The 27,223-nt window shown below is 42.4% G+C and overlaps 4 protein-coding genes across 7 annotated transcripts; 1 reads left to right on the top strand and 3 right to left on the bottom strand.

The window, feature by feature from the left end:
• Positions 1-31: 31 nt before the first annotated feature.
• On the bottom strand, positions 32-6,650 carry sf3a1 (splicing factor 3a, subunit 1). The gene is made up of 16 exons (XM_052068867.1): positions 6,632-6,650; positions 6,445-6,521; positions 5,838-5,944; positions 5,537-5,741; positions 5,196-5,447; positions 5,043-5,117; positions 4,804-4,954; positions 4,282-4,478; positions 4,014-4,131; positions 3,605-3,912; positions 3,257-3,505; positions 2,975-3,182; positions 2,746-2,900; positions 1,582-1,683; positions 543-614; positions 32-388 (listed from the first exon to the last, which is right to left on the bottom strand). The coding sequence occupies exons 2-16, from the start codon at positions 6,487-6,489 to the stop codon at positions 287-289; spliced, it is 2,346 nt and encodes a 781-aa protein (XP_051924827.1). The 5' UTR covers positions 6,490-6,521; positions 6,632-6,650; the 3' UTR covers positions 32-286.
• A 39-nt stretch (positions 6,651-6,689) lies between these two features.
• Positions 6,690-11,546, top strand: ccdc157 (coiled-coil domain containing 157). Its single transcript, XM_052068865.1, has 10 exons — positions 6,690-7,045; positions 7,132-7,282; positions 7,371-8,142; positions 8,224-8,301; positions 8,608-8,777; positions 8,877-9,053; positions 9,133-9,301; positions 9,388-9,527; positions 10,833-10,942; positions 11,020-11,546. The coding sequence occupies exons 1-10, from the start codon at positions 6,690-6,692 to the stop codon at positions 11,279-11,281; spliced, it is 2,385 nt and encodes a 794-aa protein (XP_051924825.1). The 3' UTR covers positions 11,282-11,546.
• Positions 11,547-12,575: 1,029 nt separating this feature from the next.
• On the bottom strand, positions 12,576-21,067 carry slc7a4 (solute carrier family 7 member 4). 4 transcript variants are annotated; one of them, XM_052068871.1, is made up of 6 exons: positions 20,633-21,067; positions 19,620-19,696; positions 17,434-18,498; positions 16,414-17,120; positions 15,120-15,228; positions 12,576-14,238 (listed from the first exon to the last, which is right to left on the bottom strand). In XM_052068871.1, the coding sequence occupies exons 3-6, from the start codon at positions 18,413-18,415 to the stop codon at positions 14,030-14,032; spliced, it is 2,007 nt and encodes a 668-aa protein (XP_051924831.1). In that variant the 5' UTR covers positions 18,416-18,498; positions 19,620-19,696; positions 20,633-21,067; the 3' UTR covers positions 12,576-14,029. The 4 variants fall into 4 exon arrangements, with proteins under 4 accessions (XP_051924831.1, XP_051924830.1, XP_051924828.1 ...); XM_052068870.1 differs by lacking the exon at positions 19,620-19,696 and having other exon boundaries at positions 20,214-21,067; XM_052068868.1 differs by lacking the exon at positions 19,620-19,696.
• Positions 21,068-21,838: 771 nt separating this feature from the next.
• dgcr6 (DiGeorge syndrome critical region gene 6) lies at positions 21,839-26,837 on the bottom strand. Its single transcript, XM_052068602.1, has 5 exons — positions 26,485-26,837; positions 23,804-23,964; positions 23,180-23,280; positions 22,833-22,973; positions 21,839-22,710 (listed from the first exon to the last, which is right to left on the bottom strand). Exons 1-5 carry the CDS (start codon positions 26,586-26,588, stop codon positions 22,633-22,635), a joined length of 585 nt encoding a protein of 194 aa, XP_051924562.1. The 5' UTR covers positions 26,589-26,837; the 3' UTR covers positions 21,839-22,632.
• Positions 26,838-27,223: the final 386 nt, after the last annotated feature.

The raw sequence follows: 27,223 nt of genomic DNA, 5'->3' as shown, positions 1-27,223 counted from the left end.
CAATAAAACAAGTATTCACAGACAGTTGGGGTTCTTTTTAAAAATCTTTATTAAACGGAAACGCATCATGGAGAAAATGAGTCAATGATTTATAATAACAGACACTTGGAATTGCCGGTACTCGAGATAACATTACATTTAGGAAAACAAGATGTATGAGTATGCATAATTCCAAATACAAGAACAATTACAAATAACATTTTGACTAAAATAAATTGTTACACAACAAGGTTAAACATCTTGACTTGAAAATGTGATCCACAAATCTTGTGCTTCTTTCAGAGATTCACTTCTTTCTTCCACCTCTCTCCTTCAATGCCAAATGAATGATCGAACCAGTGCTCATGTTGTAATAAGCCATAGAGTTGGAATCTTTGATGAAAATGCCCTAAAATAGGAAGAAACACAGATTATACATACACATTTATGTTCGAGTAGATGCTTGAATTATGACCAATGCTCGTTTACAGGTGACAGGTCAATGAGTTTTGTTTGGAATTTCTGACTCAACTAGTTTTCAACATGGCCAAGAGTAAATTTACCTCATATTGTAACTTCTGCTTTCCTGCTGGCATGCCTGTGGCTTCATGTATTTTCACTTTGATAACAGAAACCTGAGGAGAAATTATTTTGATATACACATCCATTATGAGAGTGTTAATACAGTGCACTCCGCTTAATAGAACACCATTGGGCCGAAGCGCTTCTGTTCTACTAAGCGGGGTTTCTATTAACCGGAGACACTTTATTAGGTACACCTTCAGACACGTCGACGACCAAGTTATGCACGCAGAAAACCCCCTGCTGACGAGTTAGAAGAGATATTTCGACTGTGGACGTCCATATCTTTAATCAAACAACAACTTTAATCAACTTCAGTCAAACATCTCAAATCACGAGAAATATTTCGTTACTTTTGTCTGGAAATAGGAGTCCGTAATTTTGCGGTTGACTTCCCTCTCAATGCGCTGGATAAGAGGGAAGTCCTGGAAACCGCGGGCGTACCTTCTGAGAATCCGGCAATGCATCGTATCGTCTGAGTATGTCCTTCTTATCCGCAGGTGATAGCCCTCGTCTCTTGAATGAAGTTGAAGCCATTGTGACGTGCGTGTGTCTATGGGTGGAGTGACGCGTGCTACCTGTTACTGCATACGGCTAGAACTACCGCGTTTTCTCGCGATAGTGGTACAGTATCGCGATAGCTACACTTAGTCTCTCTCTCGTCTCTTGAATGAAGTTGAAGCCATTGTGACGTGCGTGTGTCTATGTGTGGAGTGACGCGTGCTACCTGTTACTGTATACGGCTAGAACTACCGCGTTTTCTCGCGATAGTGGTACAGTATCGCGATAGCTACACTTCGAAAACCACTAGTTTACAATGTTCATTGCTTACGGCCTGTTCTATTAAGCGGAGATCTGTTCTACTAAGCGGAGTATCTTTATAGGAAATTGCATTAGGCAAATCTGTTCCAGAGCCTTTTGCTCTATTAAGCGGATTACTCTATTAACCGGTGTTCTATTAAGCGGAGTGCACTGTAGTACATGTTTTGCACAAAATAAGAACAAGATTACTCTCATTACCTGGTCAGTGAGTGGTACTGTAAAATTGAGCACTTGGCCATTGAGCTTCCATTCTGTCTTATCCTGCATGTTGGGGACCTGGACTTTAACTGCCACGGGACCCTTGAGAGTAAAACAATAGTTAAAAAAAAGTCAGAAATTCAGACACAGTTTGATTTATTCGAATGAAGCACAAAGTAATAACATTGGCGAGAGTGGCTTACTGATGAGAACTATGCTATTTTATTTCATCATTGCATAAAATACAATTGTAGCAATTTCATAGGTGTATAAATGTATTAATTTTCTATTTCAAATGGTTACCATTCATTTGCATAACATACGAGTGCAAACACTTTGAAAAGTAACCTTTTTATCCCTTTCTGATGAACATGAATACTTCCCCCCTACCGAATTTGGTGGTGACTGCGGTTGTGAATCAGATTTTTTTTCAAAGAGGCTTTGCAAGAGTTTTATAGGTGTGTATTCGTTTTCAATCAATGTCACACATTTTCATGAGTGTACTGCAATGCAGTATGTTATAGGAAATAGTAAATCTGAAAGAAAAATACAGGTTTTGTATGAAATCTGTTGGGCTGTACAAATGTATATCAAGCAATGCAAGTAGTTGTAGCTCTTATTTTAGACCAGTGGTTCTTAACCTTGATTGAGGCACTGAATCCAACCAGTTCATATGCACATTCATTGAGATAAGGGGGCGGGAAAAAATCAATTATTTTAAATGAATTCAACACGTAAAAAACATATTTACTAAGACTGAAAAAAGTAAATAACATTTCTAGACATAAGTATACATTTTTTTAATTGTGCACAAAATGAACCGTGCATGATGTACGATCACAACAGTCACACTTTGACTACCGAGTGAACTAAATTTCCCGCAGGACTGATTGGACAAGCAATGTAATGTGATCATCTGCAGCCAGTGATGGCCAGGCGGGTGTGTCATAACTAATTGACACGTTGAGTCGGGTGTGTCTTAACCGCAATGGCAGAGGCTCCGTCGAACCCCTGGGACCCATTCACTGAACCCATAGGGTTCGATTGAACCCAGGTTAAGAACCACTGCTTTAGACAATGATGTTAAAGAAATTCAGGGCAACAACAGTTAACATGCAGAGAGCCGTATGTCAAGTATTGCAAAATAAAAGAAAAAATACTGACCTTGTGTCTGCGAATAAATTCATCCTCTGGAATAAGGTTGTCTTCTGTCTTCATCTTCTTGTTCATTGGCTCATCGTCATGAAGCGGCGGCGGGTGTGATGGCGGTGCAGGAACAATATTTGGGGGTTGTGGTACAGGAGGAGCAGGAACAAATGCTAGATTGTAACAGTGGGGAAATTAGTGTCCAATTTAACACAAGGTAACATAACGTAACAGAAACTGATCTTACTAGCTGGAACGACCATTGGAGGTGGTCTGGGAGCCATCATGTGAGGTGCAGATGGGGGCATGGGAACCACATTGATGCGAGGGCCAGGAATCATCGGAGGCATTGATGTTAACACTTGTCCTGGAGCCAGGCGCACAACGGGAGCCACGGGCGGCCTTGGAATTACTGGCATAGCTGACAGAAGAGTGGTGCGCACTGGGGGCCCCACCTAAGAACAGGCACATTACACTGTGGGGGAAGCAACAACTTGCCACAAACATGCTTTTTGTGTGCACAACTGACATTGGAAGGCGGGCGAGGCATTGCTGCAACCGGAGGGCTAGGTTTTGGCACAATGGGTGCAGGGGATGGCATCGGAGGCATGTGGTGAGTGTCGCTGGGTTTGCTCGGACCTATCTTCTCTTTCGTGTCATCCTCCCCTACCAGCCCTTTAGCTTTGTGAATCGCTTCAATCTGCTCTTGGAGGGTGATGTTAGCTTGAGCTGCTTGCTGGGTGCGTGCCATGCTTCCAGAGTGGCCATCCCAGGTGACCTGAAGAGAGAACACCCGAATTAGTTTGAGGCAATCATTAAAACAAAATAAAATAATAAAAATATATAATAATGTCCGTAAGAGCACAATTGCGCTCACCTTTTCCTCCGGCTTCTGGATTTCTTCTTCCCCAATTTTCTTACCAATGGCTGTCTCCTCCACACCAAAGATATCGGTACGCCTCTCAGCCAGTTGCTTCAAGCTGCTATCGATGTCCATACCAGGCGCATAAACTTCGTCTTCAGTCTGCCTGTCTCTGATGCTGCGGTCCCTTTGCTCCAGCCAGCGTGGATCCAGCAGACCAATGCGCATGTGCTCCGGTATTTTACTAGCCGGGATCTTCTCACCAGTAATAGGTGAGATGAGATACTCATCTGAAACAACTGCTGGTGCTGGAGCTTTGGAAGCTGATGAAATAATGGCATCGGATCATCATACACTGGAAATGGTGACATTCTGATGGCTTGCCAATGAGATTAGCTCAAATTAAAAAAGAGGCAGTCCTCACCTTTGGGATCATAGTCTTTACGAATAATAACTTGGTCTGGAGTTGGGGGCAGTGGGGGTGGCATTGGGTTGCTGGGAGGCACCGGTATTTTCATGCCTTCATCCTCTTCATCAGATCCCTAAAGAACAAGAGTGACAAAGCACTTTCGCGTTACAAATAATTTGTTCTTTTTAAAATGTGATAGATGATTAATCATAAATCTGTCTGCAGTGAGAAGATATTTGTAGTCTTTTTAGGGGGCACCAATTTATTTACAAAATCTTCTTACCTCATCCATGTCCTGGACCTGTGTGTCTTGATCAGGTTGCACAGAATGGCCTGCATTCCGCACCTCCCTCTCATCATTCTCATCATCGCTTTCGACATCCATTTCGACTTCCTCACTCTCGCCATACTTCTCATAACGCTCTTGGATGAGGATGCGGGCACCAAGCTCCTCCGGGGTGGTGGGTGGGGGGAAGTGGCCTGGAAAATCATAATGTCCCCATCATTTTTGGAATGTGGATGGAAACCTAACTGGAGTACCCGGAAAAAAACCCACATAGTCATCGGGAGAACATGCAAACTCCACACAGGAAGACCGGAGACGGAATCCTACCCTGCACCTCTGCACAGTGAGGGGGACGTGCTAACCTGTCGACTACAATGTTGCCCGTGGAGTATGTTGTTTTGCATGTTGATATTTTTTTAACCATTCCACCAAATTAGTGCCAATTTATTATGTAACACTCACAAAATAAATAATTTTGGTGACAACAGTCGTCAGAAGTAATCAGACGGACTCTATTACCTTGCTCGTTGGGCTGGAAATCCACCGTCTCCACTACAACAAAATCATGCCAGTCGATTTGAGCATATGCTACTCGTTCCTTCTCTCTTTCCTCTTCTTCCTTCTTTCTTTCACGCTCCTGATACTTGGCCCACTCAACACGATATCTCACCTGAAGGTTTTACCATTGCAAAGGTTAAAGGCTGTTAATTGCTTTCATTTATGTGAAACAAAGCAAAAACCAAATAAGAATTGTTCACCTGGTCCATAACCTCTTTCGGATTCTCAGACTCTTTCTTCAGCTTTATCAGAAGGCCTTTAGGAGGAATTAAAATCTACACGTGAAGAAAACAAAGAGGAATTAATCCAGCAATGAAATACAATCTAAATAAAGTTTAGGAAAATTGTTTCACCTTGGTATACTGCTCAACTAATTTGGTGAAGTAGTTGAAAAGGCTGTGTTGCGGGCGTAGAAAATCAAACTGGTAGTTTCTCTGTTCCTTTTGCATGAGCTGAGTGAGGAATTGGCGCCCATTGCGAGCAACAAACTGTGCAGTGAGCTTGACGACATCCAGATCAAATGCAGCAATTGATGGAGGATCAGCAATGAACTCAAACTCAGGGGGTGGCTCTTTAGGAATGATAGCTTCCTGGATAACCTGCACCTTTGGACAGCCACAAAAATATTTTAAAAATTAATACAGCGAATAGGAAAACTATAATAAAATCATTGTGAAATGTGAAGTGGTTATACTTTCTGAGGAAGCTGCTGGGTCTGTTGCATGGTCTGCTGCATAACCTTTGGCACAGCTGCTGATGGTTCCAGGGCTTTACCCTCCTTGAACTCAGTAACCTTGTGTCGGTAATAAGCATGGTATGGGTCATTGGGGTTGAGGAAATTGAATTTAGGGTTGTTGATCTCATTCTGACGGATTCTTGCTTCAAATTCAGGCCCATTTCTGAAAATGGACAAATCGTGATTAAGCATTATGAAAGACAATAGAACAGTAAAAATCCAGATGTGAACAACATTTAACTTGAAAACAGAAAACAACCTGGCAACAAAGCTGGCGGTTTTGTCAACAATGTTTCGGACCTCAGGTGGTGGGTATATAATACCAACAATAGGTTTGGTTGCTGGAGTTTCTTCAGCTGCATCAACCTGTATAGCAGACGTATAGTTGTGTTAAATTAAAATTAACAACAACATACATTACCGGATTGGCATTATATTACGTAAAGTTAATTATGTTGGTCACTATTATATAAGCAACAGAAACTGTTTAATACGGTAGATCTAAGCGTATCCAATGTTGCACAATGCGGTCTTATCACACAGGCGGCGGTATACAGTTTTACTGCAGCTCACAAACAAAACAAATTCATCGTATTAGTTTTAGTATGAAACACCCCACAGCAATTAGAAAGCACAAACAATAACCCCGTTTATCCTGCTATCCGGCAAATGACAGCTAATTGGCGGGTGCCATAAAATATATGATAAATACGGCCATGCAAAAAAATTACAAGCTTCTTAATATTGAGGTACTTCGACTACATTTGGTTTACATACCAATTCTTACCTATATTAGTGCAACTAAACGAAAACTGTACCTTCAGTCGCTTGCTAACATCAGCTAACTAGCACAGTGTCGTCGTTACCTTGTTGAGCTCCGGCTGGACAATTTGAACAGGGCCAGGCGGCATGATTGCGACTTTTTAATGAACCCACAAGTCACCTAAGAAAACAGATCAGGATAGCTCAAAACTTGCAGTACATGTGCTATCTTACCGTGCTAAAAAATGAGCCATGAATAAATGTTAACAAATTCTGTTATTGAAAACTTACTGCGTGGTCGGTCCTCTTGCTAACTGCACTTCAATGGCGGAGTATTACTTCCGGGTAGATGCCGCAAAGTACCTTGGGACTTGGAGTGCCGTGCTGCCAGGTTGCCGCGGAGACGAGACATCAACACGCCACCCCTTTCGCCGGGACGGCAGTCAAAACTGAGTGTTTAAAAATGTCTCAGTTTCTCGGTCGCCAGGACTGTATAGAAAGTCTCCAAAAAGATATCGCCGACCTTCAATGTGCAATTGTGGACGCTTTTTCCACAACCGGCCCGGTGCATGTTTTCTCGTGGAAATTCCCGGACAAACTCTCTTGTAATCTGGATTTGGATATGGAGCAATACAGTTTTCTGGACGGCGAGGATGAATTTAACCAGCACGTCCATATTGTTTTACTGGAGTTAGTGATAGACAGGTAAATAAAAGTTTCTTGCACGTCGAGAACGGTTTTTATAAATGCAACCTGCAACTTAACACAATTCTTTTTCTAAATATATAAAGGCTACTGCTTCTTGTACAAGCATCAAATGCTTATGTTGAAGAACGGAGCAGTAACAACAGGAATCAACAAACCGATCAGAAAGCCTGCACGTCAATTGGACTCGTTGTTAAAAAATATTGGCGCAATTTACTTCAATTTTCCAACATGAAGGTTGATTCACTTACAAACTGTATCGCAACTTATCAAAATCTCCGTATGTATTTTATTTATTTATAACTTTCTCTGTCTGCTTCTTCAGAAGGAAAACAAGTTCCAAACAGAGATGTCCAATCGTGATGAGTGTGTACCTTCAATGCGTGCACATGACATTTCTGCTTCAACAAACACCAGCTTTTTACCAGATGAGGATGCACCCACCCCTCAGTGCCACTCGCAACCCCCCAGTACCACGCACAGCCTCCCATGCAATCCTAAAGTTGGCACGCACAATGTATACTCTCAAACCGATAGCCTCACATGCAATCCTGAAGTTGGCACGCACAATGTATACTCTCAAACCGATAGCCTCGCATGCGATCATAAAGTTGGCACGCACAATGTATCCTCTCAAACCGACGACACGCCCGCTGCTCCCTGCAGTGTATGTCATCAAACACAATCTACTATTAGAAAGACGGGCAATGTCCTGGCCGAGCTACTTCAGCGTGAGGGATTGCCCTCTTCTTTACACCCACTCGTAGATGCTGTGCAGGATAGTGTTATGGGAGAAATGAGAGCCGGTGATGCTGCACAGTGGGCCAGTGAGCAGCTCAGTGATATGCGCCGACTGTCAAAACATGTACAAGATGTGAGGGATACAGTCGAGCCTCTTAAAAAGAAACTAACAGCAGCAGAATCAGATCGAGATAAATTAAGGGGCGACATGGAACGTGCCCAGAAAGAACTAAAGGAAAAAGTGGAAAACCAGAACTCCATTATTCTTCAGTTGGAGGTAGCGTCACAGAAAGCACAGACAGCCAGCAAAGAAACTGAACAAAGACTATCAGATGAGTATGAACAACTCAAGAGAGGTGAGGTGACAACATAAATCATGTACTGTACAAGGGATGGGAAAACAGATGAGAAGGTTAATGTAATTTACTTTCCAACAGAACATACATCCCTAAAGAAGAGTTATTCCGATCTGACAGAAGAAGTAGCAATAGCGCAAGATAGACTGCAAGATCTTGGTAAGAACCATATCTGTATCGATCAAAATTTGAATCTGGGTCCTTCTGTGTCTAGGTTGCATAATCTGCAGGTGCGTGCGTATTTTTTTCTCTGTGTACTCCAGCATTTATTTTAGTTGAAGATTTTTAATGGTTCATCTTTTCTGTGTTTATGTCTCTCGCCCAAAAGTCAGTTGGGACGGGCTCCAGCTCACCCGCGACCCCAAAGAGGACAATCGGTTTCAAAATTGTAATGAATGGATATATTTTTTAAGATATATCACCGTGTGACACTCCATCCAGTGTTGTTTTTTTTCTTCATTTTAGAGTATCAAAGGAATGAGCTGCAGGAGAAACTGAAAACGCTGCACATAAAGGAGAAAGCTTGCGCTAATCTACAAGAGAGAATTAAGCAGTTTGAAAGTCAGCTCTGCGAGGTGCATCTACTTCTCGAAAAAGAGAAGGCCAAATACGACAGTGCATGTCATCACCAGGAGGTAAGGCGGCAGTCTCACATGCCATGTTGGTTTGGTCTTTAGTACTTCAGACGAATGAAGTTTCCAATCACTTTGTGCTTGCCACTCCCATGTGAACAGTCAATGGAAACAAAACAAAAGTCTTTGCTACAGAGAGTAGAGGCTCTCGATGAAGAGTGCGAGGAACTGCAGAAACAGTTGGGAGAGGGGCAGGAAAGAGAGCTGAGCCTCAACAATCAGCTACAAAGGATGTCTGAGGATAATGAACAACTGCGAACACAGTTCACTTCACAACGGGTATTTTAAGATCGCCCTCAACCTCCGTTTCACATAATGACAGCACCAAATTGAATGTGTGGTTTTCAATTCCGAATAGGACACTTGTTCACAGCTACAGAGTGAGAAGCAGACACTACAAACTCAAATAGAACATTTCCAGGGCAGTGTGGCTGAGCTCAAGCAAAGTGTGAAATCATTGAAAGAGACAGAGAGGTTGCTGGTGGCTTTCCCAGAACTCAGCCCCCTGGCTCATGCCCAACCAAAGAGTACGCATGTCATTATTACTTTTGCACACGATTGGTTACATTTGAATCATCCTTATTGATGTCTTGGTTCTTGGAATCTTTACAAGGTACGGGAAATGTGCTTTTGGATATGGAGCAACAGTTGCAGGCAAACTCCATTCGCATTGGCGTGCTGGAGAAGGAGAATGCTGCCCTTCAAGGCAGTCTTGCAAAGTTAAAGGAGGCAGCCCAGCAGAATGCTGCTAAGGTAGGACTGACCAACTCAAACTGGATTGGAACTGATAGAATGGAGATCTCCATCAAGGACGAGCCCTATTTTTGTATTAGCAGAATAATGTACGGTAATGTGTTTCATCAAATATAAATTTACTACTGAGAAATTAAAAAGCTTAGCAATGTTAACTAGAGCTGAACAATTCATCTAAATCAAACTTACATTGAGATGTAGGAGACTGCAAATCTTAACCATGCCATTAAATCAAATGTCACCACCTCCTGTTCTCTCTCTCTCTAAGTTCTAAATAAATAAAAAATAGACATTGGCACGAAAATCACATGAGCATAAAATACAGGGCAAAATGCATCTGTCCGTCGTTTCAAATACACGAGAAGAGGACCTTGGAAAAAAATAACCTACAATTAAATGGCAATATTGAAGAGAAAAACATGATCACCATTGGATTACTGTCCAAAATCCCTCAGCCTTGTTCAAGTGAAGACTATACCAGGGGTCAGCAACCCAAAATGTTGAAAGAGCCATATTGGACCAAAAATCCCCGAAAAACAAACGTGTCTGGAGCCACAACAAATCAAAAGTCTCAGAAAGAAGGCAACACACGCTGTATGTATCTATATTAGCTTAGCTATATTAGCCTACTATCAAAATGACTAAGTTGACTACAAATACACAATGAGCCTTCCCGATTGAATGTTTTTTTCCCCCAGCAGTGCATCCTGTAGAGCAGGGGGGGCCAACCTTTTCTGACCAAAACTCTATTTTTTGATCAACCAGCCTCCCGCAATCGACCACTACACCATCTTTTTCCATTTTCAAACATTTTAAAAAGCTCCAGGGAGCCGCTAGGCAGCGCTAAAGAGCCGCATGCGGCTCCGGAGCCGCGTGTTGCCGACCCCCGGACTATCCAATGATGTCCCACATTCCTCTGCTTTGTTCTGACACACACTGGTTTTTGGATCACATTAATTCTTGAAATGCTTATAAGTCATCCCTGGTTCATTTCTATAAAACTCTAAGCAACCTCTCCCCCGCATAACTAACTAAATAATTAAAAAAATATAATTAAAATACTTAAAACAACAACAGCAACACAAATACAAAATGTCAGATATGTTGTGTAAATATGGAACAGATGGATACTAAGTGTGAATCTCCCTCTTACAGAGTTTAACAAAAACATACCTGCATATCTGCAATTAAATCACACATACCGTGTGCTGCAGTGTCTTTGGGCTGAGGGTTCATGTCTGTGTTGGTGTCAGGCCTTGCAAATGACCCTAAAGTGTTCTAATGCTGGTTTGTTCTCATCAACAGAGCACAACTAATGAACAGGAAAGCTCACCTCTGCAAATATGCAGCATCTCCCCAGTCACCCCACCTGTCGAACAACTGGCTGACCAAACACAGACGCAAACGAGTGCATTGTAAGTACTTAAAAGCATAATTCTAGCAATGTTTATCATTGATGAATCTTTTTTGTTGCTTTATTTCCTCCCTCCAGTAACAGGCAGAACTGCAAGGCACCATGGTTGGGAAACAATGACAGAGTAATCCCAGTAGAGCGTGATTGGGCGTCAGCTAGTGCAGCAGATCGCATGCCACCCACTTGTGTGACCCCCTCATCATCCACCACCATTTCTCTTCAAACCCTTAACTTCAACATCAGTTCCACTGCTGCTAAAATTCAAACACGTAACACACGCAAAACCTCTCACTTACCTCAAACCAGGAGCTTAAAGCAGAGGAAAAAAGTGAATCATTGACTTTGGTTTGTATCAAGATGTGCAGTAATTTTGGAACAGTTTGCAAATATTTGTCTGTAATGTATGCTTTGGTACAGTGTGGCTGTTGCTGAGTATTTGCTGCAGAGGGGGAACACCACTCTGTGTGGAGCTTCTGAGACACACACGCACACACACACACACACACACACACACACACACACACGCACACACACACACACACACACACACACACACACACACGCACACACACACACACACACACACACGCACACACACACACACACACACGCGCGCACACACTCTCCAGTCCAGTTGCTGGCTTGCCTTGTTGGCTGGGGTGGGCTCCAGCAAACGTGTTGACAAGTGGTATGGAAACTGGATGTATAGATGTAATTTGCTTTAAGTTTCCAAATGCCCCGACTTAAGAGAGTGTATGAATAATTAGTCAAATGTTTTCAGAGCTGAACCTATAAATAACAGAACAAAAAAATAGAATATCCAAAAATAGCCCCAACAGATTAGGAGTGGGTACCTTGTGTGGGACTGAATTTACAAGACTTGGGGACGGATGTGCTTTGTTGTTTAATTATGGCACCTTGCAAAGATGGTGAATGAGTATCCATGGCAACACAAGTACGTACTCAGAGGTTTCATGCTGTGCACAATGACTTCAGATACTCTCCCTCTTAGATGTTAATTTATTTGAGTAACCATAGCTAAACAATCTCTAATTTATAACAGTGTGAATTACATCAAGTAGGTTTTCTTTCACATCAGTAATTTCACACATTTTGCTTTGTTGTGTAACATCCCATCAGACTAATGCAGAGCGCTTTACGATGTTTATGACTATTTTTAACTCAACGTAAACATCAGATGAACATAGTGGGGACTCTCTCGTTACAAAATGTCCTAGTATTGTTCTAAATACTTAAAGGACAGGTCATGACCTTTGAGTTAATTAATCCCTGACATCGGCACAGTTATGTAGTTGTGTCATCAGCCGTGTAATTCAAGGTTTTAAGCTCTTTCACTTGATGACACAGGTCTGTGATTAAATCATAGTAATTAAGTCACTTAGACTTGTTTAGAAAAGTGAGTCCTGAAATGTCAGCAAGTAGACATCTGATATGTAATACTAAATATCAGTCAAGGTTCATGGAATTGTTGCGAGTATTCTACTCCCAGTCCGTGTGTGTAGATATCTGAGACATATCAAATATATTCCATTAAAATAGACATACATGTATATGTGTAGAGATAAACCATAAAAATACGTTTTGCAATAAGACCAAAAATAAATCTGAAATGGTAAGGAATGTAGATTTTTCTTAATAAAGCTTCAAACCTTTTATTTTCCAGACAGTATATGACACAGCACCTTCATACAGACAGACGTGAGAAATTGAGACTGATGCGCGGGAAAATCCTCATTGGTCGTTTGGAAAATAATCGAGTATCTGTGCACCCTGTTAAAAATAAATAAGCAGAGAATTCAAATCTTCTGCGGCCTCACACCTTTTTTGTAACAATACTAACATTTACATTCTGTTCCAGGTCTGTATTTGGTTTTACACACAATAACAAACAATAAATGACAATGTGCAAGTGCTGTATATAAATTTATTATAGAATCAAGCAATTGTATACATCCTGATAACTTGATTAATCTATCATCTTTTATTCACATGTTTAAGGCTGTCAGTTTTATAAGCAGACGTGAAAAAAAACCCCCACTGTAAACTAATATTAGACACCCGTCAGTAAGCACAAGTGCAGATGTGGGAATGTATAGTAGCCTGTATTAGGAGACATATTTCTGTTGCAGAGGTCAAACCGCAGCCTGGTGATGCCTCCAAATCTGAGATGAAGAAGACCTCACAGAGAGAAAACAGATTTAACGATAACCTGTTTCTGGAAAAAATATTCTCTGAAAAGATTTTCAATTTGTGCTCAAATTTCCTGAATGTAATAATGTGCTCTGATATCTACAGTGATGCTATTGACAAGGGAAAGGACTGCTGCTTAACGGTGCATCAGGGGGAAAAAAAAAAGAATTGTGACCAACGAGATCAGGGTCATGTGATGCAGGTGATTAGGTGAAGCACTGAACTGTTGCACTTTCAATTGTGTGTGTTCATATTTTCCATACAAAGACAAACGAAAAATCAGTGTTGATGGAACACAAAACTTGAAGGGAAAACAACATTAAAGAAAAAAAAAAGAAAGAAATTGTCATATTCCATTACAACGAGGGCAGTTGAAAAGTTTCATAGGGAGATCCACATTCTCTAAATCTGATAGTCAGCCTTGCGATTAAAGTGAAGAATTGATAACAGTGTATTTCTCTGAACGGCTCCAAAAATACAACACGTACTACGTACGCTTAAACTGTCCTATTGAGATTTTTGGTTTGCTGTGAATGTTAAAGGTACATAAGAAAATCACAATAAGAACCCTTGATCTAACAAAAGGTTGTCACAGAAAAAGCACCATACAGCATATGCCCGACAGCCTCGTATGATTTTCGATGTCTTTGATGTGATACACCTTACGAAGAAAGGTCTCAACTTTGCATTTGGGTATGACAAGATATACAAATATGCTTCACAACAAAACAGGACAGAGATACTATGCTTTGGTGTACTTATACTTGCAGAGAGACGGTACAGAAAGCAACAGGGCAGTCAGCTGTGTAAAAAAATAGTGATAAGGGTAGGAAAGAGCAGATATCAGGCAGATGTAATCATTCGATTCAGTCACGCATCATCTTCTTCCAGCAAACTCCTCAGTTGTCATGGCAGGGTTCATGCAGGTGGCTGTGGCGTCTGCTTGTTCGGGCTGGACGGACTCCACAGTTTCGACCAGGCTGCCACTGGGGAGCACGACATACCGAGCCGCCAAGTCTTTGGGATGCAACTCCCTCCTTCCCTCTTTACTGTGCCAAATTCCATAGCCAAAATACACCAAGAGACCTGCAAAGGCACATCGTGAAAATCAAAGGAAGAGGTGAAAAATATAGAAAGTGTGATGTTTTTTTAGACTAGAGGATTGAAGAATGTTACATTTGTCAACAGTTGGAGTGAAGGTGAAATTAAAAAAAATATTTAAAACATATCTGTTTGGATTAGATTGTTGTTGATGAGAGAAAGTTTTTTTAATGATCAGAAATCTTTGCATCCTTTTTTGTATTAAATTACAGTTTCGTAGAACTGCATGTGTGTGTGTGTGTGTGTGTGTGTCTGAGGCTGTGTGCGTGAGTGCATGTGCAAGCAGAATGCAATATTGGTGAGTACATTGGCCTCATAGTTCACTCTTCCTGTATGGAATTTGCATGTCCAAAAACATGCATAGTTGAAGAATTGGCAATATATGTAAATGTGAATCCTTATTTGTAAATACTGGGAGTGTTCAGGCAATTGGCTGCCCATCCAGTCTTATCCATGTTAGGGACAAGCGGTGGATGGAACTGGTGCAACTGTGCAAATTGTAAAAGAACGTCTTTATTCTAACAAACATCAAGGCAGAGCTTATTTTCAACACTAAAACTGAGAATTGTGGCTCTCCAGCGTACTGACAAGCTCAGAGATTTGGGGTACCAGTATTCGTATTGTATAGTTCTTGAAAGTTTGAAAATCTGTTAAAACAATGTGAATGGTAGAGCACTTCACAAGAACATTTTTAGTTATGCGGATCCTCATTTGACACACAAAGAGAATGTGGCGACATTTACAATGTTGAGTTCACTGACTAGACAACAGAATATTTTATATCTACATATTTCCAAACATTATTTAATATCTGCCATATGGAATTGACCTAAGGACTAATGAAAGAAAAGATAGGATACACTTACCTGCGGCAATCCAGACAGTGAACCTAATCCAGGTTAGAGCGCTGAGCTTCATCATAAGGAATACATTGATGAGGATACTGACGCCTGGAGTAAGTGGTACCAGAGGTACCTAAAAAGAAACAAAACAACAATTTAAAGTCTAAAGCAGTTAACATTGAGTTTGTGAAACTGCCCGGCGCCTCAGGTCTGTGGACCAGTCTTTGCTAGACGTACCAAGAACTAAACTGAGGCTCAGAGGGGATCGAGCCTTTTCTGTTGCTGGTCCATCTCTCTGGAATGACCTCCCACTGAACATTCGGCAAGCCTCCTCGCTGCCCATCTTTAAATCCCTCCTCAAAACTCACTTGTATTCTTTGGCGTTTGACTCAGCATGACTTAGATTTGCTATTGGTTTTACTGCTTGGTGCTTTCTACCGCCTTATTACTTATTACTTATTACTGATTCGTCTTACTGTTTATTGTATATGTTAAATCGCTCCATGTACAGCACTTTGTATGCAGCGATGGCTGTTTGAAAGTGCTCTATAAATACTGTTGACTTGACTTGACTTGACAATTAACATTTAGCTTTGACTGGAAATTAACCGAGGGTAATTATTAAGGGTAAGGGTAAATGTTGATTTATATTCTGTTACCGTGATGATACCCACTTGTCTGGATAAATGAATCAAGGTATAGCACATTAAAAACAATCGAGGATTGGGCTGAGCCAAGACGACATGACTGCACCCCAGTGCACAGAGCGTATGCGATAGTGAAGAACTTAAAGCGCTCTGGCCTCAGCCCCATCCTTTCCAAACTTTGAGATCAATTAGAGCGAAGATGGTGAGCAAGGCCCTTTTGTTCAACATCAGTGCCCTCAGACCTCAAAATTATTCTTCCAGATGAATGGACAAAAATGGTCACAAATACTAAGTACATCAATGGAAGTTACAAACATGAGCTCAACTTTTCACTTCCTGTTGGTGTTTGGATGAGTTATCTCAATTTATCCAGATAGTGTGCATTTGAGATGCACATACAATACAGTGCGCCCCAAATATCAATATGCAGTACACTTCCCGTTTTATATCCTATTTTGTTTCAAGCATCAATTGGCTAGAGGTGAGGCCATCGGACAGCTTTTGTGTTTTTGTTGCAGTTTGGGTGAAGATATCAATGATGTGCCTGCCAAAAGCTGATGACCTCACATCTGGTGAAATGATACCTGACACAATAAAGACAAAACGTGTATAATGACTTTTGAGCGAATGTAGGTGTAAAATGATTGCTTTTGATTATTCAAAGTGCTTACCTGGAATGTTTTGGTGTTAGTCTGTGGCTCATGAACCCATATAACTGCCATGCAGAGAACATAGGCAAGACTAAAAATCACCAGCAGGGTGATATAGCTCCAGCTTGGGAGCTGCAGCTGCATGAGGCCAAACACAAGCACGCCAGAAAAGGAGACTGAGGTCACTAACAGGCCCAGTACACTGAGGGCCACCACCTCCCCTGGCTCGCAGTTCCCCAGTAGCCTGCCCAGGTAGGGTTCCCAACAGGCCTTTAGCTGTCCTACCGCCCTGCGCTCCCTTGTTTGCTGCTTGTCCACTAACTGCAGCTTGTCAGAGAAGGACTCGTACTGTTTCAGATCCTCACTGTCCTCTGATATGTTCTGGCATTCTGAGGGAGCAGGGGAAGGCTCTGCATTTGGATTGGGAGATGTGGATGAAGTCTCTTTGGAGTGTTTTTTCTCTGGCTGGAAGCGAAGGACGATAACGCTGGCCGCTACAAAAGTGTAGGCCAGCAGGGTTCCAATAGACAAGAACTGAACCAAAGCCTCGAGATCGAAGATGAGAGCCATGGTGGCCATGAGGAATCCAAAAACCACAATAGCATTGACGGGGACTTTGGTGATTGGATTGACGCGTGCAAAAATTTGAAAGAACAACCCATCTTCTGCCATGGCGTACACAATCCGAGGGAGGGAGAAAAGATTGCAGAGAAGCACAGTGTTCATGGCTAGAGGGAGGAAGAGAGAACTATTAGCCAACTATTACAAATAATACATTGGGAAGTAATGTCTAAGTTCTTTTTAAGATAAGATATCCTTTATTCTTATCTTAAAAAGAACTTATATTATCAATGTTAAAAAAATCCTGTATAGTTAAAAGTACTTTTGTTTGCTTTTTTTTTTTTTTTTTAATGGATTCCTTTGGTAACAACGGATTCTAAAATCAAGCACATTGGGGGTTGACCCTTGGCCGTTCCCCTGTCTTTTAATACTGCATACCGTCATTATCTCTGTTAACTGAAGCATAGGTTTTCTACTCACCACAGATGGAACCCACTGCCACAATAACTCCAGCCCAACTGTAACCTCGACGGAAAAAGGCATCTGCCAGAGCTGAGTTGGGGTCCAGCGTATGCCAGGGAACCATTAATGTAAGCACTGTGGACACCAGGATGTAGGCTGTTGCTGCCAGTCCAAGGGATATTGCTGTGGCAATGGGAACAGCCTTTTGTGGATTCTTGGCCTCCTCGCTAGAGGAGGCAATCACATCAAAACCTACAAATGCGTAGAAGCATGTGGCTGAGCCTGCCATGATTCCGGACCATCCAAAAGGTGCAAACCCTCCTTCCTTCTGGCTCCAATTAGCCGGTTCCGCCAACATAAATCCAAAGACTAGAATAATAACTATTACACACATACTGATCGTGGAAAATATATGATTAAGATAGGAGGACACTTGAACTCCGAAGGAAATAAAAAGTGAGGCAACCAGTAGAATCCCTGCTGCAAGCATATCTGGGTATTGGGCAAGGAAGGGCACATCCCACCGCATTATGTGGGATTCAGTAAAGTTCTGGATGGCATGGTTAAAAATTGCGTCCAAATAGCCACTCCATGCCCGTGCCACAGCTGCACCACCAATCATATTCTCCAGAATCACATTCCAACCTATCAAAAAGGCCCAGACCTCTCCCACTGAGACATAGGTAAACATGTACGCTGATCCGGTTTTGGGAATTCGTGCTCCAAACTCCGCGTAGCAAAAAGCAGCTAACAAAGAGGCAAAACCTGCAAAAATGAATGACAGAACGACAGCAGGCCCAACTGTGTCTTTGGCCACTGTGCCGGTCAGGACATACAGGCCAGAGCCCACCATGCCACCCAGACCCAACAGAGTCAGGTCCAGGGTGGAGAGACAGCGTTTCAGTGACGTGGTCATCATGTCGTCATCCAGCGTCTTCAACCGGTTCATCCTCTGACAAAGGCGCACAGCTGGTGTGCAGCCTCGCTGACAAGAATCCATAGTTACCGAGTAAGATGGGCAAACGGGATAGCAAAATGGAGGAAGGAGTCACACTCGATCCATTACTGTCCCAAGAAGCTCACCTGGAAAACATAATACAAGCGCAATCAAAAGCATGTTATTGACTGCAGGTCTGGTTTGTTAGAGTTTTACGGTACATTGACCCAATTCTAAGTACTGGTCGGGCACAGAATTGATGCTGCCCAAGGATGGGTCTACACAATAGGGCTGTTTTGGTCCCGGTTTTGCCTGCTCCCGACCAAGGATGTCCAAAGCCCGACAATGTCTATTAGATTGTCCTACTTTGTATAAATCAAGTCAGATTGGCCACTCAGAATCCATTACAGCCTGGTCATCCTTGAAGGTGGATTCACCTGGTTCCTTTCTCAAGGATTCCCCTTACCCCAAAGGGAGGTTTGCAGTTTTTGCCCTGTCTGGTTTTGGGGTGTCAGCAGGAGATGTTGCTAATATTCCTGAACTGTGGGCTTTTGAAGCCCTTTGAGGCCCAGTATTTGAGGCCTCCAGTAGTACCAGTATTAAATGTGTTCAATATTTACAAACAAAAATCTTTGTGTGTGGGGAAAGCTGATTATTCCAATTTATTTGACTCTGTGCACTCAGTTGTGAAAGGAATGTAGCCAATCAAATGAGTGGCAGTAAATAATTTGACAGTCTTGCTTCTCATATTATCATACCTAGACTAAATGAGGTGGTAATCTTAAAAAAATGAAAATAAAAACAATATCCTTCCATTTTCTGATCCGCGTACCCTCACAAGGGTCACGGGCGTGGTGGAGCCTAACCCAGCTGTCTTCAGGCAGTAGGTGGGGTACACCTCGTACCCAAATAGCCACTCCATGGTTGAAAGCCAATCGCAGGACACACATAGATGAACAACCATTCACACAGTCACACCTAGGGAAAATATAAAGTATCCAGTTACACTACCCTGCATGTTTTTAGATTTTGGGAAGAGACGGGAGTACCAGAAGAAAACCCATGCAGGCACGGGAAGAACATGCAAACTCCATACAGGAAGGCCTGGATTTGAACCCTTTATCTGTGTAATGTGACGTGCGTGTGCTAACCAGTCGTCCACTGTATTCAATTTTCATTTTGTTTCAGCGTCAGAGGGAAGGGTTAGTTAAACTATGCTAAAAATTGAAACTGGTATTTGTCTTATATTTAACCGGTCTTCACTCACCCATAATCATGCAGATAATCCTGCTCTGCAAGAAGGAAAGATACCGATGCTCGTTCCTACCAACTGCTGTCAGGCTGCTGAATAAAAATAACAACAATAATAATAATAATAATTAAATGATGTGAAAGACAATTGTAAATAGCACTGCGATTTATCCATTTTGTGTTTATATTGCACTTAATTGAACGGTGTTTGTTGTTGGTTTTTTTTCTTCTCTCTTTTTTAAGATAAGATATCCTTTATTCGTCCCACAATGGGGAAATTTACAGCCTCCAGCAGCAAGAATGTATGTAGAAAGAAGAAAGGAGAAAGAGAAAAAAAACAAAGGTTCTTCTTTCTACCTACATTCTTGCTGCTGGAGGCTGTAAATTTCCCCAGTGTGGGACAAATAAAGGATATCTTAATAATGAGAGCCTAACAAATTTTCATTTTATGGCGTCATGATACAACGAATATCCGTTCTGCTCAAAACGAGGTGAACAAATATTTGTCCCCCGCCCACTTTTGGCGCTGCTAATGGATCTGTGTGGGAAACCAGTTGTCACGCCCATGCATATGCACTAATAAATATCACATTTTGTCGTTTATTCTCACTACATTTACCAAGTCCAACCGTTCAGCCCGATTCTGTAGGCATCAGGCGAGTGCGGGGAGGACAATGTTCGACTCCTGCGCTTCATAATGCAGCCGGCGACAACATACAATTACGTAACACTTCACTTTCCAACGGCAACAAGACATCTGCCATCACAACGAACCCCGGTACATCACTGCCCATATCCACGATAGACCGTTTATTACAAAAAAACGTCGTTTTAATGGAAAATTAATAATTCATAACAAGATGGAGACGGACGCAAAGAGGATTGCTTGGAAGGTAAACTGAGTCCGAGATGAAAATGAGCGGTCCAACATTTCGTTCATCCAGTAATGCCAACCTACAATGGAATTTATTATACATATATTTTTTGAGAGGGAGTGTATTCAGAAATATGATTATAAAATGCATTTACCGCTTCCAATCTGCCAAAGGCGCCCGCAGGTGTCAGATTCGGTGGGAGTTGATTGGAGTGAGATGGGGAAGAAGGCGAGCATCCTGGGTGAGGCGCGGTTTAAAGAGCCAGCCACCACCACGTCATCACATGGCCCCGCCGATAGCAGACAGTCTTCGCCCAAGTGAACAAGCATAAAATACGGCGCCGGCTATTTATTCAGACTAAATGAACAAATACAAATGATTTTGAGTTGAGAAGCGCTGGAATACAGCCTGCAGAACAAACAAACCCTGCTTCTTTCTGCTTTTCATGCTGATCCAAAAGTAAAGCAACGATGAGGCGATTCCTTTTTTTGTCAGTAGTTAATTAGATACAACATTTCCTGGTATACAGTATTCACCTGGATCTTATAAACAACTTAATTTGAATCCTGCATCCATTACTCATGTGAGCAATATCGAACATGCCACCCGAGTAAACAAACCCTTCTCGATTATTTGACCAAGGTAGAACAATTGCGACAACAGGATAAATGGCTTTCATTTTAGCCTTCTTAACTGTCTACCCGTTACATTTGGTGAATTGCTTCCAAAGGAGACGGAACTGTAGCTGTAATTTTTAACGGACAACATAAATAAAATGTTTTTTAAAAATATGTGAGGGCTAATGCTGACGACCCAGTGGTCCAGGGGTTAGTGTGTTGACCTCACAGTGCAGAGGTCATGGGTTCAATCCCGGCTCTGGCCTTCCTGTGTGGAGTATGCATGTTCTTTTCTTTTCTCCGGATACTCCAGGTTCCTCCCACATTCCAAAAACATGCATAGCAGGCTGATTGAACATTCTAAATTGTCCCTTGGTGTGAGTGTGTGCGTGGATTGTTGTTAATCTCTGTGCCCTGCGATTGGCTGGCAACCGGATCAGGGTGTCCCCCGCCTACTGCCCGTAGACGGCTGGGATAGGCTGCAGAATCCCCCGCGACCGTTGAGGATAAAGCGGTTTGGAAAATGGATGGATGCTGACAAATATGATTGATGGTCTGGCTAATTAATTTACCTTTCTGCTGCTCTGATTAGTGACAAACATGCCCTTTTGATGGTGAAAAAGCCCACAAAATATCTGTTGATGTTATCTGGCAGACCAGCCCTCAAGTTTTGCTAAGTTACGCCAACAGATTTCAAGGGATTCAACATGCTCTGCTAAATTAAAAAACAACAACACTAACAATCTTATTCCAATCACATTTATATACAGCGTGCATAAAAAAGAGAAAATCAAGTTGTCAAAAATATATATTCTTCAAGTTGGTTGCATTTATACAAAACCTAAAACACCAAAAGTACACAAGAAGCAAATTGTAATCAAAGAAGTGCAGTGTATCTCAATTATTATTAAAATATGTGTGTACCGGTATGTATAAAATCCTGATACAAACCAAAAGTTGTAAAAATATGTAAATATATGAGCCTTAATGGAGACTTGTTACTTTATTTCTTTTCTGATATAAAAATGATTTATTAGATATAAACACATAACACGGGGTAGGACGAGATACGTTTTTTACTTCTTCCTACTCCCTTGAACATAATTGTTGAATGATGACTGATTTCTCATTCCTTTTTACTACTTTATTTACTTTATTTTCTGTCAATTACTGTATATGTTTTATGTTCAATAAACAAACCAAACAAACAAACATACAAACAAACAAAAGAAATAAATACACAATCAAATTAAATCAAACAAAATCAGGCGCTGTCTCACATTTCCATGCTAAATTTAAAAACCTCTAAGCCGGAAGCGGACAGTGCAAGTCTTGTCGGTAAAGGCACCATAAGTTAACAAAAATCTAATGAGCTACATGAAGGTCATATGACTAATTTCAGGAACATCTCCAACTCATTTATTGATACAACCTGCAACATTAACAAACTTCAGCTCCAGTATTTTTAAAGAATTACAATTTATTTTTTATTTTGCAGAGGTGACTTTTTTTGTGTATTTTACATCTGATGGCACTGTCATAGAAATCCAGACTGGGATTCCTTCTGTTGAAGCTTCAGTATCAACTCCAGTAAATTCATCTGCATTGTCAGCTCCTGGGAAACAACAACATAAACACATCCACATATGCAATTAATCATTTCAGGTTCAATTACAATTTAACACTCATGGGTACAATTGTTTATAATGATATGAACAACAATAACGAGCTGAAAACCTGAGGATTGGCAGTGATATAAAACCCTGGAACTCCAGCCTTTTCCAGAGTGTTCTGTTGGTCTGTAACTTTTTGATCAATCTCAGACACAATCTTCTTATCCATCATTCTTTGTTCCTCTCGAACACGAATTTCCAGGGCCTTAATAGAAAAATATTCATGGGAAGGAAATAATTATGACAAGACCCGTTGCTATTTCTCCTCCATATTTTATTATGTAAGTTTTCGTGTACTGCTGGTTGGAAATTTTTGAAAGCCGGCCAGCGCCAGAGAACGGATTGTGGTCATACTTTGAAGTACCACTGTACTTCGGGAAGGTGCACAATGGGATTGGTAGCCCCCTTTACCTCTTGTTCAGCTTGCTGATTTGATTTGAGGAGTGCCAGGTTGTGAGACTTGCATGACAGCAGGGCTTCTTTGTGCTTCCTTGCTATATCTTGCTTTAGGGCTGCTCATTAAAACAAACAATATTGGCATTTGGCAAATGCAAATTGTTGCAATAAAGCAAACAGCAAACAAACATATTTAACTTTACTAAAGCTTAAGGCAAGTTAAAGTCAATATTTTTTAAATGAAATTTGAAATGAATTTTAAGAACAAATTTGGTGAATTCCGGGTCACTGAAATTGACGTCATTATTGGTATTAAGGTGGAAAAAGTAGAGCTGGGTAGCCATATTTTTTGTTGACTGCTTCACTGTGCTATGCACTATATATACACTGTATTACGTACATGTATCCATCCAGTATGTGTGTTTTTATTTTGTAAAGAATGTCAACTTATTTTGACATTTGAAACAACTTTATAGATTTGTGGATTTCATGCTTTTTTAAAGACGATATACAGTACCCCCCCCCCCCCCCCACACACACACACCAATTTGGTGTGGTGCCATTAGCTATTCAAATATGTGCAATGCCTGTCAGTGTCATGGCTCAGTGAAAGTTGAGAAACAGGAAAACAGGACTAACCTTGGTGTTCACAGTGCAACTTTTGCCTTTGGCTGTAAAGATTTTTCTCTGTCAGGTGCTGAATATCCAAAAGCCCCTGTACAATTTCATAAACTGTTCCATCTATGAGGGCCAGAGCCAGGTCGCCAAGTGTATTGTAGGACAGGCGTTGCTGGAAGGAGCTGCCCAAAAACATCATGAGTATTCAATAGTAGTTCTAACAAAAACAGAATTAGGTTTAAAGTGCTAAATATAAGTTAGCCATGAAATTAGTCCATATGAGAAGCCATGGCACGATGGATGACTGGTTAGCACCTCAGCCTCACAGTGCAGAGATGCAGGGTTTGATTCCGCCTTTGGCCTTCCTGTGTGGAGTTTGCATATTCTCTGCGTGCCTGTGTGGGGTTTCTCCGGGTACTCCGGTTTCCTCCCACATTACAAAAAACATGCATGGTAGGTTGATTGGGCATTCCAAATTGTCCCTCGGTGTGACTGTCAATGGCTGTTTGTCTATGTGCACCCTGCGATTGGCTGGCAACCTGTTCAGGGTGTCCCTCATCTAATGCCCGACGACGGCTGGGATAGGATAGCAGGCCCGAGTTCCTCGCGAGGATAGCTTATCGGAAAATGATGGATGGATTAAAAGCCATTTGAGCAGTTATTTGATACTGAGCAGTAATTTGATACTCTTAAATCCAGATATACAACTTTAGGCGCTATACCCGTTTACCAGTAAACATTTTGTTCTCACTAATAAGTCAATTCAGTACACTCATAAAATTACAAGTACACACTTATATAACTTGAACTCCTCCACTTGGGGCAAGATCTCCTCCCCGACCCGGAGGGGGCACTCCACCCTTTTTCGACTGAGGACCATGGTTTCAGATTTGGAGGTGCTGATCTTCATCCCAACCGCTTCACACTCGGCTGCGAAACGCTCCACTGAGAGTTGGAGAGCCCTGTTTGAAGGAGCCAACAGCACCACATCATCTGCAAAAAGCAGGGATGCAATACTGAGGCCCCCAAAACGGATACCCTCAATGCTTCGGCTGCGCCTAGAAATTCTGTCCATAAAGGTTATGAACAGAATCGGCGACAAAGGGCAGCCTTGGCGGAGTCCTACCTCCACTGGAAACGATTCCGACTTACTGCCGGCAATGCGAACCAAACTCTGACATCGGTGGTATAGTGACCGAACAGCCCGTATCAGGGGGTTCGGTACCCCATACCCACGAAGCACCCCCCACAGAACTCCCCGAGGGACACGGTCAAACGCCTTCTCCAAGTCCACAAAACACATGTAGACTGGTTGGGCGAATTCCCACATACCCTCGAGGACCCTGCTAAGGGTGTAGAGCTGGTCCACTGTTCCACGGCCGGGACGAAAACCACACTGCTCCTCCTCAATCTGAGGCTTGACTTCCTGACGGACCCTCCTCTCCAGCACCCCTGAATAGACCTTACCAGGGAGGCTGAGGAGTGTGATCCCTCTGTAGTTGGAACACACCCTCCGGTCCCCCTTTTTAAAAAGAGGGACTACCACCCCGGTCTGCCAATCCAGAGGCACTCTCCCTGTTGACCACGCGATGTTGCAGAGGCGTGTCAACCAGGACAGCCCCACAACATCCAGAGCCTTGAGGAACTCCGGGCGGATCTCATCCACCCCTGGGGCCTTGCCACCGAGGAGCTTTTTAACCACATCGGTGACTTCAGCCACAGAGATAGGAGAGCCCACCTCAGAGACCCCGGGCTCTGCTTCCTCCAAGGAAGACGTGTTGGTGGAGTTGAGGAGGTCTTCGAAGTACTCTGCCCACCGGTTCACAACGTCCCGAGTCGAAGTCAGCAGCGCCCCATCCCCATTGTACACAGTGTTAGTGGTGCAAACGTTGCGGACGTTGTATCGGTCTGTCGTGGTGAAGAAGGAGCTGAGCCAAAGGGCGAAGCTCTCAATTTACCGGTCGATCTACGTTCCAACCCTCATCTATGGTCACGAGCTATGAGTCGTGACCGAAAGAACGAGATCCCGGTTGCAAGCGGCTGAAATGAGTTTTCTCCGCAGGGTGTCCGGGCTCTCCCTTAGAGATAAGGTGAGAAGCTCGGTCATCCGGGAGGGGTTCAGAGTCGAGCCGCTTCTCCTCCAGATCGAGAGGAGCCAGATGAGGTGGCTTGGGCATCTTATTCGGATGCCTCCTGAGCGCCTCCCCGGTGAGGTGTTCCGGTCATGCCCCACCGGAAGGAGACCCAGAGGAAGACCCAGGACACGCTGGAGAGACTATGTCACCCAGCTTGTCTGGGAACGACTCGGGATCCCCCGGGGAGAGCTGGACGAAGTAGCTAGGGAGAGGTAAGTCTGGGCTTCCCTGCTAAAGCTGTTGCCCCCGCGACCCGGCCCCGGATAAGCGGTAGATGATGGATGGACACTTATATAACTTTTAGTGCCATTGTTAGCCTTTGGGTAATAATTAAACCTACCTCATAAATTGCTGTGCGGCACTAGTAACATTAGTAGACTAAACTAGAAAGCATGTGACACAAACTAGTAGCCTCATGGACACTACGAGTAACTATAAAACTCCGACTGATAGCTTTGAGTGCAATCAAAACGTGTGTATCATCCAACTACTTGGATTTCAGGTAAATGTTCAAATGGCTTTCTATGCCCTCATACAAGTCACTTTTTTTTCTGGACGTAATCTTACCTCGGTAAATCTTTTGCTAAAGCTTGGAGCTCTGACAACAGGTAGTAATGCCGTTCTTGCTGTTTTGTAGAATCCGCGTCAGTTACTGGAGGATAGTCATTCATGTTCGAATCGATATCAACACAGCGACAATTGACCTCACTGAACGGTTTAAAAAGGATATCGTAGAGAATACTTGGTTAATTAAGGGAGGGGATTTGACATACAAAAAATCCACGTCCGTGATCATATGTTCGATTTGATATGAGGAATTTATTCTTAAATGACTTCAGATTTGTTACGCTTGGTAGCCATGTTAGCTCTCTCACTAGCTAAAAAGGACCCCCATCGTGTTGCCCTTTATTATGCCTGTCTGGAAGTCACAATAAGGTATGGTAGTGGTTGTGTCAAGTCGCCAGGTGGCACCTTTTTTTTAAAATAAAAGAACATCCTTGCCATACTGGTATATTAATTTGTTTCTATTAATACCATGGTGCACAATATGTGAAACAGCATTACCGCAGTAACCATTGTTGCTCTAGCTCTGTACTTGAACCATTGTCACTGATCTCTAGTCCAGAGCACCAGACACTTTAAAGCGCTCAAGGACTTCTGTATAATTGCACACTTAAACTTGCTCTACGAATATTGCTACTGGTCACTTTAAAATGGTGCAATGAATATTTGCACCAACTGGACAACTGTTATAGTATTGCATTCTACCACTGATCACTTTAGCTCTGCTTGATGCTTTGCACAT

Source organism: Hippocampus zosterae, chromosome 6 (assembly GCF_025434085.1).
Source record: "Hippocampus zosterae strain Florida chromosome 6, ASM2543408v3, whole genome shotgun sequence".
Lineage (NCBI taxonomy): Eukaryota > Metazoa > Chordata > Actinopteri > Syngnathiformes > Syngnathidae > Hippocampus > Hippocampus zosterae.
This window is presented reverse-complemented; position numbering and strand designations above follow the sequence as displayed.